This window comes from Impatiens glandulifera, chromosome 9, assembly GCF_907164915.1.
Source record: "Impatiens glandulifera chromosome 9, dImpGla2.1, whole genome shotgun sequence".
Lineage (NCBI taxonomy): Eukaryota > Viridiplantae > Streptophyta > Magnoliopsida > Ericales > Balsaminaceae > Impatiens > Impatiens glandulifera.
Genome location: NC_061870.1, coordinates 24019761 through 24038144, shown reverse-complemented (window position 1 = coordinate 24038144; position 18384 = coordinate 24019761). Strand labels below are relative to the sequence as shown.

General features: G+C 32.2%; 3 protein-coding genes across 4 annotated transcripts; 1 reads left to right on the top strand and 2 right to left on the bottom strand.

Annotated features, from left to right (window-relative positions):
* The first annotated feature begins 2923 nt into the window (after positions 1-2923).
* Positions 2924-4650, top strand: LOC124914789 (vacuolar protein sorting-associated protein 2 homolog 3-like). Its single transcript, XM_047455397.1, has 10 exons — positions 2924-2994; positions 3077-3111; positions 3213-3263; positions 3342-3446; positions 3553-3624; positions 3713-3784; positions 3891-3971; positions 4080-4115; positions 4196-4254; positions 4416-4650. The coding sequence occupies exons 1-10, from the start codon at positions 2943-2945 to the stop codon at positions 4465-4467; spliced, it is 615 nt and encodes a 204-aa protein (XP_047311353.1). The 5' UTR covers positions 2924-2942; the 3' UTR covers positions 4468-4650.
* A 184-nt stretch (positions 4651-4834) lies between these two features.
* LOC124915406 (casein kinase 1-like protein 10) lies at positions 4835-11777 on the bottom strand. Of its 2 annotated transcripts, none has more exons than XM_047456116.1 (14): positions 11075-11777; positions 10963-11003; positions 9835-9904; positions 8967-9115; positions 8776-8871; positions 8275-8345; positions 7286-7347; positions 6855-6918; positions 6690-6774; positions 6265-6391; positions 6120-6187; positions 5962-6025; positions 5504-5649; positions 4835-5425 (listed from the first exon to the last, which is right to left on the bottom strand). In XM_047456116.1, the coding sequence occupies exons 1-14, from the start codon at positions 11148-11150 to the stop codon at positions 5135-5137; spliced, it is 1410 nt and encodes a 469-aa protein (XP_047312072.1). In that variant the 5' UTR covers positions 11151-11777; the 3' UTR covers positions 4835-5134. The 2 variants fall into 2 exon arrangements, with proteins under 2 accessions (XP_047312072.1, XP_047312071.1); XM_047456115.1 differs by having other exon boundaries at positions 6114-6187; positions 11075-11776.
* Positions 11778-14217: 2440 nt separating this feature from the next.
* On the bottom strand, positions 14218-17588 carry LOC124914885 (serine/threonine-protein kinase 38-like). Its single transcript, XM_047455506.1, has 13 exons — positions 17336-17588; positions 16812-16986; positions 16514-16597; positions 16211-16452; positions 15910-16129; positions 15667-15746; positions 15444-15528; positions 15230-15361; positions 15013-15126; positions 14887-14934; positions 14712-14796; positions 14572-14628; positions 14218-14496 (listed from the first exon to the last, which is right to left on the bottom strand). The coding sequence occupies exons 1-13, from the start codon at positions 17554-17556 to the stop codon at positions 14447-14449; spliced, it is 1593 nt and encodes a 530-aa protein (XP_047311462.1). The 5' UTR covers positions 17557-17588; the 3' UTR covers positions 14218-14446.
* Positions 17589-18384: the final 796 nt, after the last annotated feature.

Below are 18384 nucleotides of genomic sequence, written 5' to 3'. Positions count from 1 at the left end.
ATTCAACGAACACGTGAATGAGAACCAAATAGATCCCGATGTCACAAAGCCTGAAACTGAGGTCTCTTTCCCACCGATTAGGTTCGAAAAGCCCAGCGTCGACGTGGATGATAGCGAAAGCCAAAGCATCTTAAAAATCACGAGCTCCGAAACCAAAGAAAGTCGCAACGTTGTCAAATAAATCACTTCAAAGGAAACAACTCATACGCCCAACTCCAAACTCAAGCCCAAAAGGAAAAAGTGACAAGAGAAGCTAGTGAATACAAAGAAGTCGGTACTCTATCCGGAAATATATCCCCAAAATACCTAAGGGTGACAAAAAGAAGGAAAGAAAGAACAATGCAAAGACAAGAGAGACGAGTCCGAGGAAATCAACCCCTATCGTTTTGTTTTAGTTTATTGATTGCTCGTTTCATCTTTTATTCACTTTTGTATTTTGATCTCATGTCCGTGTACGTTTCTTAGGCCAAATGTGGATTTCTCTTGGCCATCGTGTGTTGATTTTGAGCAAACTGTTGTAAGCTCAATTTCAGCTCTTGTACTCCCCCTTTCGGGTCTTTTTTAATTAATGGTGTAAACCATTTCTAAAAAAAATACTCATATTTAACCTAAATTAAATTTAGTCAAGCTATTATCAAACTCATATTAATGAATAATATGGACCGGGTAATCCAAACAAAATTTTAGTTTCTAACACATTTATTATGTTTTTAACTCGTTTAATATTTAACACGTTTTTGTCCCGGTTAACACATCTTAACCGGTTTCACAATTATTTGATTCATTTACCTAATTTATACGTTTTTTATTTATTAAACATGTTTTTAACTCGTTAACTAATATTTGATTCGTTTGACCTATTTTGACTCACTTAATATAATTTTAATTTTAACAAGTATGTAACTCGTTTTAATCAATTTCACACGTTTAACACGTTTTTAACATTTTAACATTTTAACACGTTTTTGACATGTTTAATACGTTTTGACTCGTTTAACACACTTATGACACATTTAACATTTTCGGTCCATTTAATTTGTCGCTCCGACTAATATTTCTTTGTCATTATTATACGTTTTATTGATCCGTTTAGTATAATTTTGATTTGTTTAAAATTATTTTAATATTTTAATTACTAAATTAGTTAAAGAAATAATAGATGAGATTAATATGGATTATTTAAATAATTAATACTAAATAAAGTCTTGAATATGGTAAACTTTATTTATTTTTCAAAACAAATTAATTTATTAAAAAAATTTAGAACAATAGTGATATGTTAGTCTTGTATGGATAAACTATAATTAATAAATATATTATTAATGAGTTTTAAAATTTTAATTATTTTCCATTCGACTATAATCAACATAAAAAAATATCACAACTTGAAATAAACTTAACCTGAATTCAAATTAATTCAAATTTAATCCAACCAAAAATAATATTTTGAGTTAAGATTAAAGTTTTTTTTAACCCAAACTGAGCTGATAGAAAAAAGTTTGGAGTGTTCTAAACTAAAAAGTAATAATTATTATTATTTAACTTTATTTATATTAAAAACACATAATAGTTTTATATTTAAATTAATAAAAATAATTTTCCCCAAAATGAATAAAGATAATCTATTCTAATTGGTTAAAAATGATAACTTATGATAACAATATTAAGGTTATACGATCAAATCTTGTAAACATTACTTTTCCCCCCTTATTATATAGTCTTTAATATACATTAAAATGAGGAGAAAATATACCAAAAATATGGATGGTCATAAGATTTTTTTAACAATTAAGAAAATGAATAATTTTTTATCATCCTGATTAATGATGATATCTGAGTATATTGATTATTTATTTACACATGTTATCAAATATATAATTAATTTTATCTTTCAATGTAACTTTAAAATTTATGTTAAAGACCATTTTTATAATAATAACCACTAATCACCTAAAAATAAAAAATTGAAAAAGAAATATAATAATTTAAAAAAATATAATAAAAATATAACATCCATCGTACTATCTCCCTAGAAAAAAACTAGTAAAAATTAACAAATCCCTCAATTTACATTTTATAAGATAGTTTATTTAGGCTACCATCCTAATTATTTTTAGTACATTATTTGGTTAGTGAAATCGTCGAGTTTTCAATTATTGTAATTATCTGATACGTATCATTCATAATACTACGCTTTTTGAAATTAGTTTAGGAAAGTCAGTAAAGTCGATTGAGATTTAATCATTTTTTTAAGGATTTACGAGCTCGATAATTTATTAAATACCATTTTTTTCTTAATTTTATTTTATTCTTTTTATGTCATGTTCGTTGTGTTTAAATAATTTTTTTCATTTTTAATATATATTAAACTTTTAAAAAAAATCTTGAAAATATGCCAGAGTAAATAATGAATAAGTAAATTAATAATTGTTTACTTGTTTGTTTCATATATAAATTTAAAAGAATTAATTATATCTTTCCATTAAAAAAAAAATAAAAAAAGAAGAAGAAGGAATTAGGTTGAGACTTGAGAGTGAGGTTTTATATTTTAGGCTAAATGTTGAGACTTTAGAGCTGTCGAGTGAAGTTCTTTGGATATGCCCGTTGAGAACTTTGAAGGAACCCAAATGCGAAACTAGAATTCTCGTCACTTTGATTGCACTAATTCAAACTCAAGCTTTCGAAATCGCCGCTGAAGAATTGCTTGCCCAGATCCATCTCTTTCTTTCAAGGTACAATTCGGTCGTTTTTTATTGGATTTCTTCTTGTCTAGGGGGAGGTTCCTTCCGTCCAGGCATTTGCAGGCTTGAATCTTCGCTGGTCTCGACAAGATGTTGAAAATATTTTCCAAAAAACCCTCTGCCAAAGGTTCGTTCTTTCCTCTTCTGTAATTGATTGATCGAAATGATGCTTGTTATTAGAGAAATTTGACTTTATATTTGATGGCAGAGGCTCTTAGAGAGAGTAAAAGAGAAATGGCGAATGCCACCAGAGGTAATTGCCCTGTAATCGCTGAATGCAATTTGTTTGTTTTCTTCTATTAGACTGATGGTGAATAAGTTTGCTTTTATTTCAGGCATTGAGAAGGAGATTACAGCCTTACAGATGGAAGTAAGTTGAGAGATCTTTTCAAAAAATGAATCTCTGTTAGCTTTTCTGATTGTTGATTTGTTGACTCAACTCTATCTACCTTCTTCTTACCATTTGGACAGGAAAGGCATCTAGTTGCAGAGATAAAGAGAACTGCAAAAACATCAAATGAGGTACTTCTCTCTTGTTTGTGAGGGAGATGCTTTCTTCTTTGACTTAATCTTGACTTACTATTTCTTCTGAACTTGCAGGCTGCAACTAAAATTTTAGCACGCCAATTAGTCAGGCTTAGACAACAAATAGCAAAGTTACAAGGTAGCCGAGCTCAAGTAAGAGGCATAGCTACTCAAACGCAGGTAACGATGATACAATGATTCCGGTTCTTTTATGAAACTATTAAAAAAATTGTGATTTTTGCTTGGTTTTATTCGATAATGCTGTTTTCTCTTCCTAATTTGATAGGCAATGTCTGCTCAATCATCTGTATCTGCTGGCATGAAAGGAGCAACTAAAGCAATGGCAGCAATGAACAAGGTTAGTTATGAAAACCAACTGGGGTCTAGTTCAAATACGATTTGAAAGTGTTGATTTCATAATTGATTGAAATGATGTTGATTTCCAGCAAATGGAACCGGCTAAGCAGACAAAAGCAATAAGGGAATTCCAGAAGCAATCGGCACAGATGGAAATGACTGTAAGATGAATTGATATGATGTTGATAAAATAGAAAAGAAGAAGATGATCGCTAGCCAGTTTTCTAACTTCGGATTAATTCTTGTCTTTGTGACTCGAAAATACAGACAGAAATGATGTCAGATGCCATAGATGATGTCCTGGATAATGACGAGGCTGAAGATGAAACTGAAGAGCTGACAAATCAGGTTAATATTACTTCATATGATAAATTGGATTAAGCCTTTAGAAGGGGATAATCCAGTTTCAATACTATTTATAATCTACTAATATAATATCCCATTCAATTTTTACAGGTGCTAGATGAAATTGGTGTTGATGTTGCTTCACAGGTGGGTAAAAATCTCAAGTTAAACAGTAATAAATAATTTCTTATGCTCCTATAATAATGCGATATTATTTATATTTACAGTTATCATCTGCTCCAAAAGGGAAAATTGCTGGGAAGAAGACTGAGAATGTTGTTAGCAGGTATGCAAATCAAAGAATATGTTATAAGATTTCACAACCTGTTTGAGGATGATTCAAGTTCAATTCAGTTACTAGTTTCTAAATGAACTGCTCAATACTCGAAAAACAAACTTATTTTTACTTGTCAAGTTGATTTTCAGTAACATGTTTTCCCCTTACAGTTCAAACATTGATGATCTAGAGAAGCGGTTTGCAGCCTTGAGGAATCCTTAAATCAAAAGTTTGCCTGCTGAGCCACTAAAGTTCGGCTATATTTATTTTTGACTCGTCTAATCTTTTGATTTCAATTTCGTGCAAACGATAAGTTATATGATCTCCGATTGACTATCTATCATGTGTAGTAAATATTGTGCGAATGTTTGCCCTAGAGTGTATTATTATCCGAAGATTCAGTCATTGTTTAAAACTTGTTACATATTTTGTAGTTATTTTTCTTGGTGAAGGTACAAATGAAAAACAAAATGGGGAAAAGTTTATCTCTGCATGCATTTTTTTCTTATAGTTTAGGGTTTATATTTGCGGTCACTTTTGCGAGATTTTTTGAAACAAGTCTATACAATAAAGGGAACATAGAAAAGTGAAAATAGCAAAGCAACATTAAATCCCATTATCTCTTCAATCTAATACATTAAAAACAAAAACAGGCATTGCTTATAGTAATGTAGTGTGCAAGAAAAAGCTTTCTTAAATATACAAAAGTGGATATATTAGACAAATTAAGCATAGAAAGATGAATTACTGGAAAATATAGAGTGGGTACTGTTGAAGGTACTTATTCCTTTTCTTCATACAAACTAGTAATAATATGATTGATACTCGTGAGAATTGATAGGGACATCCATTTTTATTTATTAACTTCTTCTCTCGATCATCCTCCCTATCATTTCCTCAGTGTAAGGAGCTCGAAACTGCGAAGAGGGTGGGCGTCTTGGGAAGTTTTCATCAGCGACGAACGATTTAACCCAGATGATTTGGACTCAGAACCACCCGGTTGGGGTTGGGTTCTGTTGGCAGTTGAAGAACGAACACCCATTGCGGTAGAAGTTAATCTACTAGACCGCATTTCACTTGTGTCACCTGATGTGACTGGTCGTCTTCCATTTGAGATGGCTCTTCTCATTGAATTGTTGTTTCCATTTCGAGAACTTAGCCCTCTTTCTGAATCAGGCTCCTGCAAATATAATTCAACATTAAATAATTTGGCAACAAAATTGAAAAGAAATAAAAAAAATAAATAAGTGAAAAATACCACGTCTTTGGATGAAGGTGGTACTGCATCTTCCGGATTTCGGTGTCTTGAATGATCGCCCCCATGACGACCAGCTGAATTAGGAGTGTTTCTTCTTGCCAATGCTTCAATAGCACCTGAGAATTTGTCTCTAATTTCTTGCCCAACTGAATACACCATTTGCAAAAAACAAACCATTTTAAAAACTAAAATAAGAACACGAATTGAGACCACGTTTGAGAACAGAACTTAGCCACATATTCACTACGAAACAGACTTTATTCTGTCTGAGAGATGATATCATGATGAAAACATATATTTAGAAATTTATTTATAGGTGGTTTCTCGTTTAGATCCGTATAACTCTTCAACGCTCATGAATACGAGATTAATGTGAAAATTCCCTTAATTTCATGTTTTAAAGACAAAAGTGGGCATCTCAAAATACCAAATCATTTGCTATTATTTAAAGACCTTACCTGAGGTTCTCTCTGGCTTTTCAACTGATGGTCCTGGGTTTAGACTTGAATTCCCAGCTTGAGTCTGATAAGGAAGAAAAATTATGATAAAGAGAGAGAGAGAGCAATGCAATGTATAAACTCCAGAAATGAACAGCATTTTCACCACTGACCCGTACTTTGGAACTGGTACCTATCTGGGGATACTTCAATATGGTCCAATCAAAGACATAGTCAAACTGATAACCTATAAATAAAAAATGATGCGTGATATTCAAAAATGGACTCTCAAATTGTAAGATGAGTTTTGTTTGATTTCATTACCTTCTCGAATAAACAAATCACGGAAAAGTCGCTTCAAATACGAATAGTCTGGTTTGTCTTCAAATCTTAATGACCGGCAATAGTGGAAGTATGATATGAACTCTGAAGGGTGTGACTTGCAAAGCACCTGACACCACCATATACTTGTTAGAAAGAATCAAATTACAATCTTCACTACCTAACAAAAAAAAGTTAGATGACTCGAAACCTAGATATATTTTGTCCAAATGATTTAAGCACCATTATATTGAGATTATGAACTGAAACATCACGGAAAATCACAACCATGGTATGATCTCCACCTCAAATATATATAACTTCAAAACCAAATGCAATCCAGATTTTAGTGATGTTTATCAGTAAATTGACTTTGAGAAGTAGTCTACATAGAGACACAGAAGCAATTCAAGAACTATAAATGAGACCTCTATAGATGTTAGCATCTTCTTTTCACTGATCTTGTCATATTTCTGCTTCTTGGTGCCAGCTCTTTGTCCCTGCCAAGGCAGACTAATGCAGTACAAATCACATTAGGCGGCAAACAAAATGTCTTAGAAATATAAAAGGTAGAGCCCTAAAATAAATCAAACCTTCCTCTTAGGAAATACATAAGCACATAACCTAGAGATTCCAGGTCATCCCTCCTGCTTTGTTCTGCAGTACAATTATCCGTGTGAGATTCATAATTTCATATAAATCAACATGTATACGAATCTCATGGGAAAAAATAAAAATCCATCATTGTTCTGTAAACCTATTTTTCTTTTATAAAAAAAGGTCAACTTTTCATCATCTCCTTCACTTTAATTTTTTTAACAGGAAAAATGTATTCTCTGCACATGGAACATTGTAAATGGGCAAGACATCATAAATTTAGTGGGGGATACTGGTGTCGGCAATATCCCAGTTTCAAGTATTTCTGCTTGTAAGCATTTTTCACTTAATTATATATATACTTCAGCAAAAGAAAAAATATAGTATAGTTTTGGGATAAAAGCAATCAAAATATCAGAGAACTCACCAATGCCGAGATGTGTATTTACACTAGCATAACGAGCTGTGCCGGTGAGATTCTTGTTTTCCCTGGAGAAAAGATTATAATAAGAAGCCTACCAAAATGTTGACAATTAAAAAATGAGGTAGATGAAGAACAACAAGGTTAAAATAGAGAATAACTTTGTAGGATCGGATTGTAAATCTCTCACATTCAGGGATCCACAAGATATGTATGATATGGTAAGCAGCCAAAAGAAAGAAAAGGCAAACAAATATGAAGCAACCTCTTACATCCAAAACATGAGCTTCAGAGCTCACCGTACAAGAAAGAACTTCATTCATTCCTAACTAGCCTATCTAGCTTCCACCTCAATATTATCTTATTTGCATAAACATAGGAAGAAAAACCATAATATGAGCTCTAATTACAAAGGTAAAAAACCCAGCGATTTTCTTCCCATTCACTTTGCTATGTTTTTGTTTTCCTTCTTGTTTTTCATTTTGGCTCTCCATATTTGTATTTTGTTGTAATCTTGCATCCTTTCCGTCTTTACTTCCTCTTTTATACAAGCAATAACTTTAATAATAAAAGGTGCTAAAGTAAAAAACTAGTGCCTTATTGGATGCAGGGTTATTTGGATTCAATCACTTCGTCAATCAAATCATCATCATCAACTAAAATACCATTACTTTGTTTCGTATAACATTTTAAAATGTTAAATACAAAAGATATGTTAGTCATTTAACCCAAATAACTCGAATGATCCATGTTTTCATCAAACAAGTTTTTTTTCTTTTCCCAAAATTAGATTTAAAGAAAAACTGCATCTCAAACAAGCTCTAGGTGTTCCTCGTGTTCACTGACAGGATAATAAGAAATGGCTGAAATATAAACAAGAGTAGAACAAAAATCTAGATTGATAACTAAACTGACAAGATAGTCAACTTTGAGGCTCAACAGGTTAGACAACGAAATATGAAGTCTGCACTTTTGGGGTTACAAACAAGATTTACCTGTATGGTATATGTTTATGTGTTTGAAGATCCCGGTACTTCTTCGCAAGGCCAAAATCAATTACGTATACCTGTGACAACAACATTGTCTGTAAATGACGAAACAAATAGTCCATTTCCCATATAATAAAATCATCAATATCATAGCAATATGTACATGCTTTTGATCAAGATAAAATATAAACAACTTCAAAGTCTTTGCAGCTGTACATTTTTGTTAAAGAGACTGTACAAAGTAAGTAAGAAGCTAATCGGCATAAGTACTTAATTGTTTCCTTATAATTGTGTGATTTTCCAGAACATTTATCCCCCAAAAAAAGATAATAAATAAAACCAAGTTAATGACCTCACTTTTAGTATAAAAATAAAAAAAAAAATAGAATTAATGAGCTCAGAGGGGAGATTTTCAAATATAGCTAATCATTCAGAAATAAATTCCACATTTACACATATGAAAGAAGAAACGACACCAGCAGCTAGACTGAATACATGGAAAATAACCTGATTTGCTTTGCGGCCTAAGCCCATCAAGAAGTTGTCAGGTTTAATATCTCGATGAAGAAATCCCCTTGAATGCACATACTCAATTCTGTTAATCTAAAAAGAAACACAATATGGGGAAGGTTTTACTTAGAAGCTCAAAATTAAACTATATTAATTTAGTAATCACAATTTAATATCTGTGTACTCACTAACTGATCTGCAAGCATCAAAACGGTTTTCAAAGAGAATTTCCTATTGCAGTAGTTGAATAGGTCTTCCAAACTCGGTCCCAGAAGATCGATAACCATGACATTATATTCACTTTCCACTCCAAACCACTTGAGACTAGGAACACCAGCTTCATGGGAGTAAAATCAGATTAATTTAAGAATGTCAGATTTATTTTTTTTGCTTTACTCTTTAAACAAAATGAAATAGACAAATGAAGTTAATAGCAGGAAAAGTTACATTTTCGGCACTAAGGATAATATAAAAACTAAAGGAAGAAGCCTCATATTCGTAATGAAATCAATGGTCACTCAATCTGTTCTTAATTTTTTTCCTTTACAACTATCATTGCTAGGAGGGAAAGAAGGGAGGAAAAAGGAAACACCTTCTATGGTTTCCACCAGACAAATCTGCATGCACTGATAGTAATGATTTCTTCTTATTTCTATCATGGTAGGAGAAAAGTAGACTTTTTTCTTTTCTTACTTTTTTGGCAGGGGGAAGGGTTAGTGTGCTGATTTTCTTTATTCTACAGCAACTAGTATTGACTTCAATAATATATATAAACTGTATAAATCAAGAACCCACAAAACTAATGGAACCCCAAGCTAAAAAGTATGTTAAAAACATAGGACATTTTATCCTTGATTAAAGGAAAAATCAAGGGTTTAGCTTGGAAACCCAAAAAGTGGTTCTGTCAAATTCTTTTTTTTCCCCTTTTTGGTTCATGATACTCTTATCTTTAATCTGTGGCCTAAAAATATAAAATCCAACTCTTCAGGTCCTTCAATGTCTAATCATGGCTCCTCAGTGTTATGTCAGAAGCAGACAAGAGAGATGAATACTTACTTCCCCCTTGGAGAAGCATATAAATTTTGGACTCATAATGGAGTTGAGGGTGCTTGGTCTTGACAGGTTCCTGAGAAGCAAATAGCATTTGAAAGAAATGTAAGACGAAAATCACAATAAGAGGAAAACCAATTCAAAAAATATAACTAGCAATATAAAAGCTAAACAATGTTAAGCATCTAATATTAAGAGTATTTTGAAAGGAATTGGTCATATTAGGATAGCTCATGCCAGTTGAGAGGTTGTTCTGGCATTTTGTAAAGAAGTGGTTTTAGAAAAGTAGTTTTGAGATTAAAAACTATTATGAAATATAAATATATACATGTATAGCTAGATAATTATCATTATTGGACCACTAACTTCTAAATATAATTTTGGATCAAAATAAAATCATTTGAGAAAATTGGTGTTTGGAAGTAGTGATTCTCTATATAAGAGAGCCCTAACACTTGATTGGTATCCATTTTGAGGCATTTAAAACAATTTCCAAAAGAACTTTGTTTCACAAAACTATTTTGGTTGGAAAATGAAATCTACCCTCTCCTTTTATAAAAACATTGAACCCATTTTTTTCTTCCTGAACTTCTTTCTGTAAAAGTTCTATCACTTTCTCAATACATCACCATACATCCCAGTCAAATGGAGAACCAAACAAGACCCTAATCATCTCATCTCCGAGCTCTCTCAACTTAAGCATCCAATCGAATCACAGGCTCGTCCTTGCTTTGACAAGATAAAGATACCTACTCTTTCCATCATGCATTCCAACTTTTTCAGAACATTTGCAAGTTAAGATTTTGGCTTCTTATCCTCTTTCCAACACTAATATCCACACTAATAGACTTCTCTCTAACTAATGCTTAGAAAATTGACACGCATCTAAGTCCATTGAAGATTGCAAATATTTTTGAAACATCTCTTTCAAATAATCTTGATCCAATCCTAGGCCCCTATTATTATGGGCTTCTGCAGACAAACCCATAGACAATAGTTAATGCACATCAGACAAGCCTAATAAAGAAGGGGAAAAACTATCTTCTTAAAGATAAGAACCAAATAAATGCAGAAAACAGAACAAAAAGAATGAACTCGTTGAAACAATCAGAGCAGAAGAGACATAGTAAATACCAGCTTAATACCCACTTCTTCACCTGTTTGTATGTTAACACCTAGAAAAACATCATCAATCAGTACACAAATCTCTTGGAAAGGGATAAGACGGTGAAAACGAAACAATTACCTAGATAAAGTTCTCCAAATGATCCACTCCCTATCTTCCTTCCCAGCTTGAACTTTCCACCAATAACATGATCCATTATGTTGAGATCTATCTCCTCTTGAATAGAATCAGCCGACAAAAAATAAGCAGCTACTCAAGTTACACCGAGCTCACAGGATTTATTGTACCGCTAAACTCTCAAGACAGAAATGAACGGAGATTGATGAAATCAGGGTAATGAAGAACAAGCTCTCTATATGGACAGGTTATAGGAACAATCTACTATACTAGAATACAATAAGCTGCAGAGACGAAAATCAATGAAGCAAAATTATATTTACAAAATCTTTCTCAAATTTCCACAATCTTCAAAGTGGAAACTGTAATTGGTAGAAGAGAAACGAGAGTTATTCATCAGAAATTGTACAATTTGCCATCTCATATGATGCACGTTGAATTTGCTGCGATGAAAAGGAATCGACGCGCTTTCTTTTTTTTGGTGCTGGAAAGAGACAAACGAAAACCGATTGCTTGAGATCGGATTGAGAACTGTGTAAATCCTTTGAGAAAGATATCAAATTGAAAAGAAAAAAAAAAGTAACAATTGGAGACGACCAGATTGAGCTGATGGATTGAGAAGAGAAATGACGATGATGATGATGAAGGAGAGAGAGAGAGAGAAAGATAGAGAGAGAAACGCTGTGGCCTGTGCGTATGGCAATGGGAAAGACAAGCATGTGGCGATTTTTTTTTTATTTTTCTTTTACTCTTCCTTATTTTATATTATAATTTATTCCTAACACAATTATTATTTTTTAAAAACTTATTTTTATAATTTAAAAAAATAAATAGAACTGTTAGTCCTTAATTTTATAATTTGAAATTATTTCTTTATTTAACCTAACACAAATAAGATATTTAGGTTCATCTAATTTACCCTAGTTTAGACTTTAGTGTGGCAAATGAGTTCACGAGCTGAAGTGGGCATGTTTAATATTCGAGTCAGAACTTATATAAAGTTTTGTTCGGATTAGGGTTTTTGAAAAAACTTATAGAGGGAAAAAGTAATGATTGCGGATGATTTTGAGGAGGTGATGATTATTTTTGGTAAAAAGACGTAAAGGGTATTTTAGTATTTTGGTTAATGAAACGAGTGATGTGATTGTTCAGAAATAATTGATTGGAAAATTGATTTTGGATTGTTTTTTTTTTAACCCAAAGAGAACAAGGCTTAATACATGTTTGATGTTTTGTTGAATTTTTTCGAGCCTTATAATAAATAAATATTTTTCATGATAAATATTTGAAAAATTAATTTTAGTTCAAATTTTTCGAGTCGAGTCAAACTTGTATATAAATAGTCGAGTCGAGCTCGAGTTAGAGCTAATAAATATTTAATAGTTTGACTCGCTTGTTTGTAATCCAACCCTAGATAAAGAATATTATTTAAAATAAGGTGGTACAAAAATAATATAAATTTAAAATAAAAATATTTATAAGTAATTTTGAAATATGTAAAAATATGGCTCATTAAATAGTGAATTACAAATTATGAAATATGTCAAAGCAAATGTCTTGTCTTTCATTTTGGACTTTCTATAATGATTTTTGTTTAAATGTTATTTTATTTGGAAATAGAAAGAGTGATTGAACTCTGATGATAAAAGGTGTTAAAAATTATAAAACATTTTCAGTCAAATGATTTATTTTTTAATTTTATGACATGTTTATTAGTCTGGATGACCTTACCAACCTTTCTTTTGACTCTCTTTCATATTTTTTTTTCAATTTGATAATTTCATAATAAAAAAACAACCCAACAAGAAATATATATATTATCACCTACAATAGTTGGATATTTTAATGACTTAATTTTATATTATATCTTTGTGTTTTTTAAGAAAAAAATGAGATATATAATATTATAATGTGTAAACTTAATAAAGAAATTGTATTATAGTTAAACAAATAACTTGTTGGAGAGACTTATTTCTATATTTAAATCATAATTATGTTTTGAAGAGACTTAAGCCTAACACAATCTATGTATCAATGGGGTGGTCATCCTCTTCCATTGGTTCAGAAAATACCAAAACGGCAAGAGCTTGAACCACTTAAGACCGGCCCTCCATTCGACGACTCATGACTTTCGCGACAATTTTATCTTAAAAGTGCATCATATGTTAATTCAACCGTTCAATTTGCCTTCAAAATTGGAGTTTGCAGAGCTCAAAAACATATATTTTGAACTCTCTACGAGACCAACAACTTTTTCTAGCCGATAGAATCGACCAGACCAAATTCTAGTGGAATCTCATTTCTCCCCAAACATGGGCCAGATATGGTTGACAAATACAAGGCATGTCAAATCTTGTCTCACCCAATAAGTGATGTTTTTAAAACATGCTATTTAGTTTTCTTTCTAAAATAATGCAATGAATAGGTACAATACATGCTAATAGAAACAACTTTTTTTTTTTTTTAGAACGCTGGATTCCGCTGCTCCTATGGAGTGCGACTAATCCCCGCGGGTTAAGTACATAGCCCGCAAACATACTTAACCAATTAACCAGGCGCAGAACTTGCCGCCTGACGGGCTCGAACCCAGGACCTCATGGAGGCCTGGGGGATATCCACCTCTTGTTGCCACTAGGCTAGAAGAGAGGATGAAACAACCTTTTTTAATCAACCTATAACAGGATCTCATAAAAAAATTGTAAGTTTATCATGATTTATTTTGGTTTTGGTTATACAATCAATGTCATTTTTGAATAATAGTAAGACCTAACGCAGATACCAACTAATTTATTCATTTATAGATATACATTCTACTTAAATACCCCATCAAACTAAAGTGGTCCAATGAAAATAGTCGACTTTAGAGACCAAAATGTCATGGGTTTAATTCTCCACTGATAGCGTTTTGAATGGAAACAGAGAGTCTCCCGACCCACAAGAATAGCTCAAGTAGAAAAAAACCACATTTAGGGACTTAAGGTCCCAAATTTGAATCGGTCTTGGTATGACCTAGCTCCATAATTTAAAAACAAAAAAAATAACTCAGTCCTGTAATCTTCTTCAAAGATACATCTGTTTTTTTCAATTCAAATTGACCATAGCCTTATTCTTTTAATAATATAGTGCCTAGCACGTTCATCAGGCAAGCTATCTTTTACTAAAAAAAAGATCTTACTGAAGAAGACGTGCAAATCTCTCTGTTTCAACATGTCATGACCTTCTACAATCAAATTCATTTGAAACTATGAATTAGTTTATATGAGAAAACAAAATTGGATTACATAATAATAAAACTCAGGAATGTCATCAGTACAGATTCTGTCCCATAAAATCAGATGTCTCCCAGTTAATGTCTGTTAATTTGTGAGAATTTTGTCAAGAACTTCCTTCATTTATAGCTGTTTCTGGTGTTTCATGTTCATCCTCTGCAAAACAATATAATTAAGGTAATAAAGAATCATCCATCACTCTTAGAGAAGCATACTAATATTAGAACATACCAAATAATGCTTTGATGGTTGGTGCCTTAGATTTCGTAGTTTTCTTCTTCAGCTCAGCTATGGGAAGAAGACAATAATAAATAAACGAAGAACTGAAATAGAATAGAATAGAATAGAATGTCTATCTCGATTTTACATACCCATTCCAGGCACATGATAATCATTCACAATTTCAAAATTCTTGTATGTATATCCAACAAAATTAACATCCTTGGATGAAAGCATCTGAAAGATAAGTCATACAAATAAATTATACTGACAAAATACACTTATCTACGACAGTAAATTATAAAAAAAATGTGCAGCTTTTATTACCTTTCGCCATGGACCAACTTTTGATGAAGATTGAGTATGCTCATCAGACTGAAAAAAGAAAACTGTTTAAGTAAATGAATATGGTATCCATTTAACATGAGAAAAAGTGAGTTCCACAAAAGCAACCTCATCAAACTTCTCAAAGTTTTGAGTGTCCAATTCATCGTTAACCTCTGGAAGAAACGCAGCCTCCATTTCATATAGGTTATCCCAATCAATGCCTTCAAACCATGTATGAATCTATATATTATATTATCACAAACAATTTGGTAATCAATCACCTTGTATAATGGAAACTTAGAAGGAATATTTACAAATTAGAACAGGACACACCATACAACACCTTTATTTCGTCTGCACCATTTGCGCCTAGCCTCTGGTCGACGTTACAAAGCAGTTTACTAACGATATCTTTTGCTTCTGCTGACAAATCTGCTTCTTCAGGGAATTTCAAATGTGTCTTCCAATTTATAATCTATATAAGTGAAAATCCCGTATTATCAGGAACAATTGAAACAATTTTTTCGAAACCAATATATGATAAAAGAAAACATTACCTTTCTACATGTTGACATAGGTTCATCAGAATAAAAAGGTGGATACCCGACAAGCATTTCATACATGATAGCACCAAGTGACCACCTATAGAAAAACAGCCAAATATAGGGAAATTAGATAATGGATTCATTTGAAAACAATACTTTTGTCACATTTCTCAACCAGTTGTGAATCCAGATGGATCACATTTGAAAACAGAATTAGAGTAAATAACTAACTAACCAATCACATTCCATTCCGTATCCTTTCTTTAGAAGAACTTCGGGTGCAATGTAATCTGGGGTGCCTACAGTTGAATAAGCCTGTAATTGCCAATGAAAAAGTGTAAAAAAGAAGACACGTTCCTTGGATTAGAAAAAGAGAAAGTGAACTGGAAGCGATATATGAAGTTGATTATATTACTAACAACTAGTATTCAAAAGAAGAAATAATTTTTTTGTCACCGTTCTATTACATGACACCTACAAGCATTCTTCTGTTCTTTTGCCAATTTTGCAACTGTTCTTGTTGAGTGCGGTTTGAAGATGCAGACTGGCTATCAGATTGGGATTTGGAGTTAAAACTGTCCCCTCCAGGGAGATCCTTCTCTTCAAGTGTGCTGCAATCCAAAGGTTTGCATAGTCCAAAATCAGAGAGTCTCACATGACCAAATTTATCAAGTAAAAGGTTATCTGGTTTGATGTCTCTGCAGTAAAAAGAGGAGAAACTAAGTATAATAGCATTAAACATTAGTTGTCAATATGTATAATAAGATTAGATAACACACCTATGGATATAGTTATGTTTGTGAATAGATTCAATGGCTAAAACTGTTTCACCAACATAAAACCGAGCTTCATCTTCGGTTAAGGTATCCTTTCTCATAAGTAGAGTCATCATATCTCCACCAGGTAGATATTCCATAATCAGGTATAGATACTCCTCATCTTGGAAAGAACAATATAGTTTTACAATACAGTTGCTGTCAACAGATGCAAGGAGATTTCTCTCAGCTTTTACATGTTCCACCTGAAAGAATCATAGATTAGCAATTATTTAGATCAGCTTTTCTTTTCTCTTCATTTTATACCTGTCCTCTTCGGAGCATCTCTGACTTCTTAAGCTTTTTCATTGCGTACACATGACCCGATGTCTTCTCCCTACAAACTCTCACCTGAAACCAATGAAAAAGCCAACATTACTCGGAGAATTTTGATAACAATGGATTGGTTAGGTGAAAAGACAATTTTAACGTTGTTCTTTCCTTGTATTTTCATGTCTAGTAATGTGTCCTTGAGTTTTGTTGTGCTCTCATTTTTCTTTGAATAATAACATTATCTTTCTCAAGAAAGAAATATAGCATATGACAGATTCATTTAGAGACTTACTTCTCCAAATGCACCCTTTCCAATCATTGTTAACAAGTCAAAATCATCAACACCCATTTTATGCCTTTGAATACGCATATACTCAGTTTCCTTCTTCTCCAGGAATTTCAGTAGATTACATTGATCCTCTTCAGAAACATCAGCATCAGCTAGCTTCTGCTCAAGCAAAACTCGTCTGTTTGCCAAATGAAACAATCAAAAACTGGTTAAGAATTTGTAATTACATGCGAAAGAATAACATATATGTATACATGCATGATAAATATATTATAGTGGTTGAAAAGGCTTTCGAATCACACGAAGATGCTGAAATTTCAGAACTCACTGTGCAGACAATGTGTTACAATTATGCGTTTAAGATGAGAAAAATTCAGAATTCGCATGTTTTACTTTACAGTACACTGCATGAATTAATCAAAACTCCAAATGAATGTACAACAGGATGGATTGATTACTGTGAAATATGAGTAGAAATTTGTATTCAAATTGAAACAAATAAACAGTAATCAAATAATGTAAATTACCTGTCCTTCCTCTCTTGGAGGTTCTTCATTTGCTCCTTGTAATGATTTTCAATATACTGTTTTGCTGCTGCAACCTTTTGCTTGGTGACATTTGAAGCTTCTTCTGCTGACATTGTTGTTAAATCTTCGTCTTCACAAACTGAGGAATCCTTCTTCTTGCTTGAAGATCGAATGCGGTCCCGAGGTTGAAACTTGTGTAACCAACTCCTTGCTGAATCCATTATCTCGCATCAGTTTCCCTGAAGACTTTTTCCATCATTCTGTAAAAACAAACTGTAAATGAAAATCAAGCTTTTTTAAGGAGATAGATTAGATCATCATCATCATCATCATAAGAAACACAAACTAAGATGCAAAACACATTCTTTCCAAATTGTAAATCAAGATTAAAGATTACCGTTTAGATTCTTACAAATGCAAGTTGATGATGCCCCCCCTATGTTATTAGTGATAAAAGAAATAGTGGGTGGAAATTAAAATGGTGGGGAAGGTGAGATAGTTCGTCCGCCATTTTCGGTTCAGGGCATCGTTAGAACCCACCGTGACCTTTCTTCTTGTCAATTCTCTAACTTTATATAGTTTTCCCTTTTTGGCTTTCCCCTCTTTCCCTTCTATAATACTCATACATTCATTCATGCTACATCTTTAACTACAAAGAAAAAGTAACATACAAAGAATAAAAGGTTCAATTTTTATTTTATTTTTTAAAAAAATGAGACATTTTTAACTATTCTCTTAGGATGTCATGTTGTTTTATTAAGTTCCTTAAATAAATTCTGTCATTTGTAATGAATTATGGAGTATTCAGCTCTTATACAGATTAAAAATGGTAATTTTGGTCCTTAAATTTGCGATAAATCTTAAATTACTTTGCAGTGATAAATCTAGGATTTTATAAAAGTTTCTCAAGCTATATATCTTGTATAGTAAACTTTAAAATTGCATATAATTTGGTGTCTTGTGAAGATATGAACTAAGTTGCATTGTGTGAATAAACATGTCTTCGTGGACAATGAATACTTCAAGATTAATATTTGATTAAATAACAA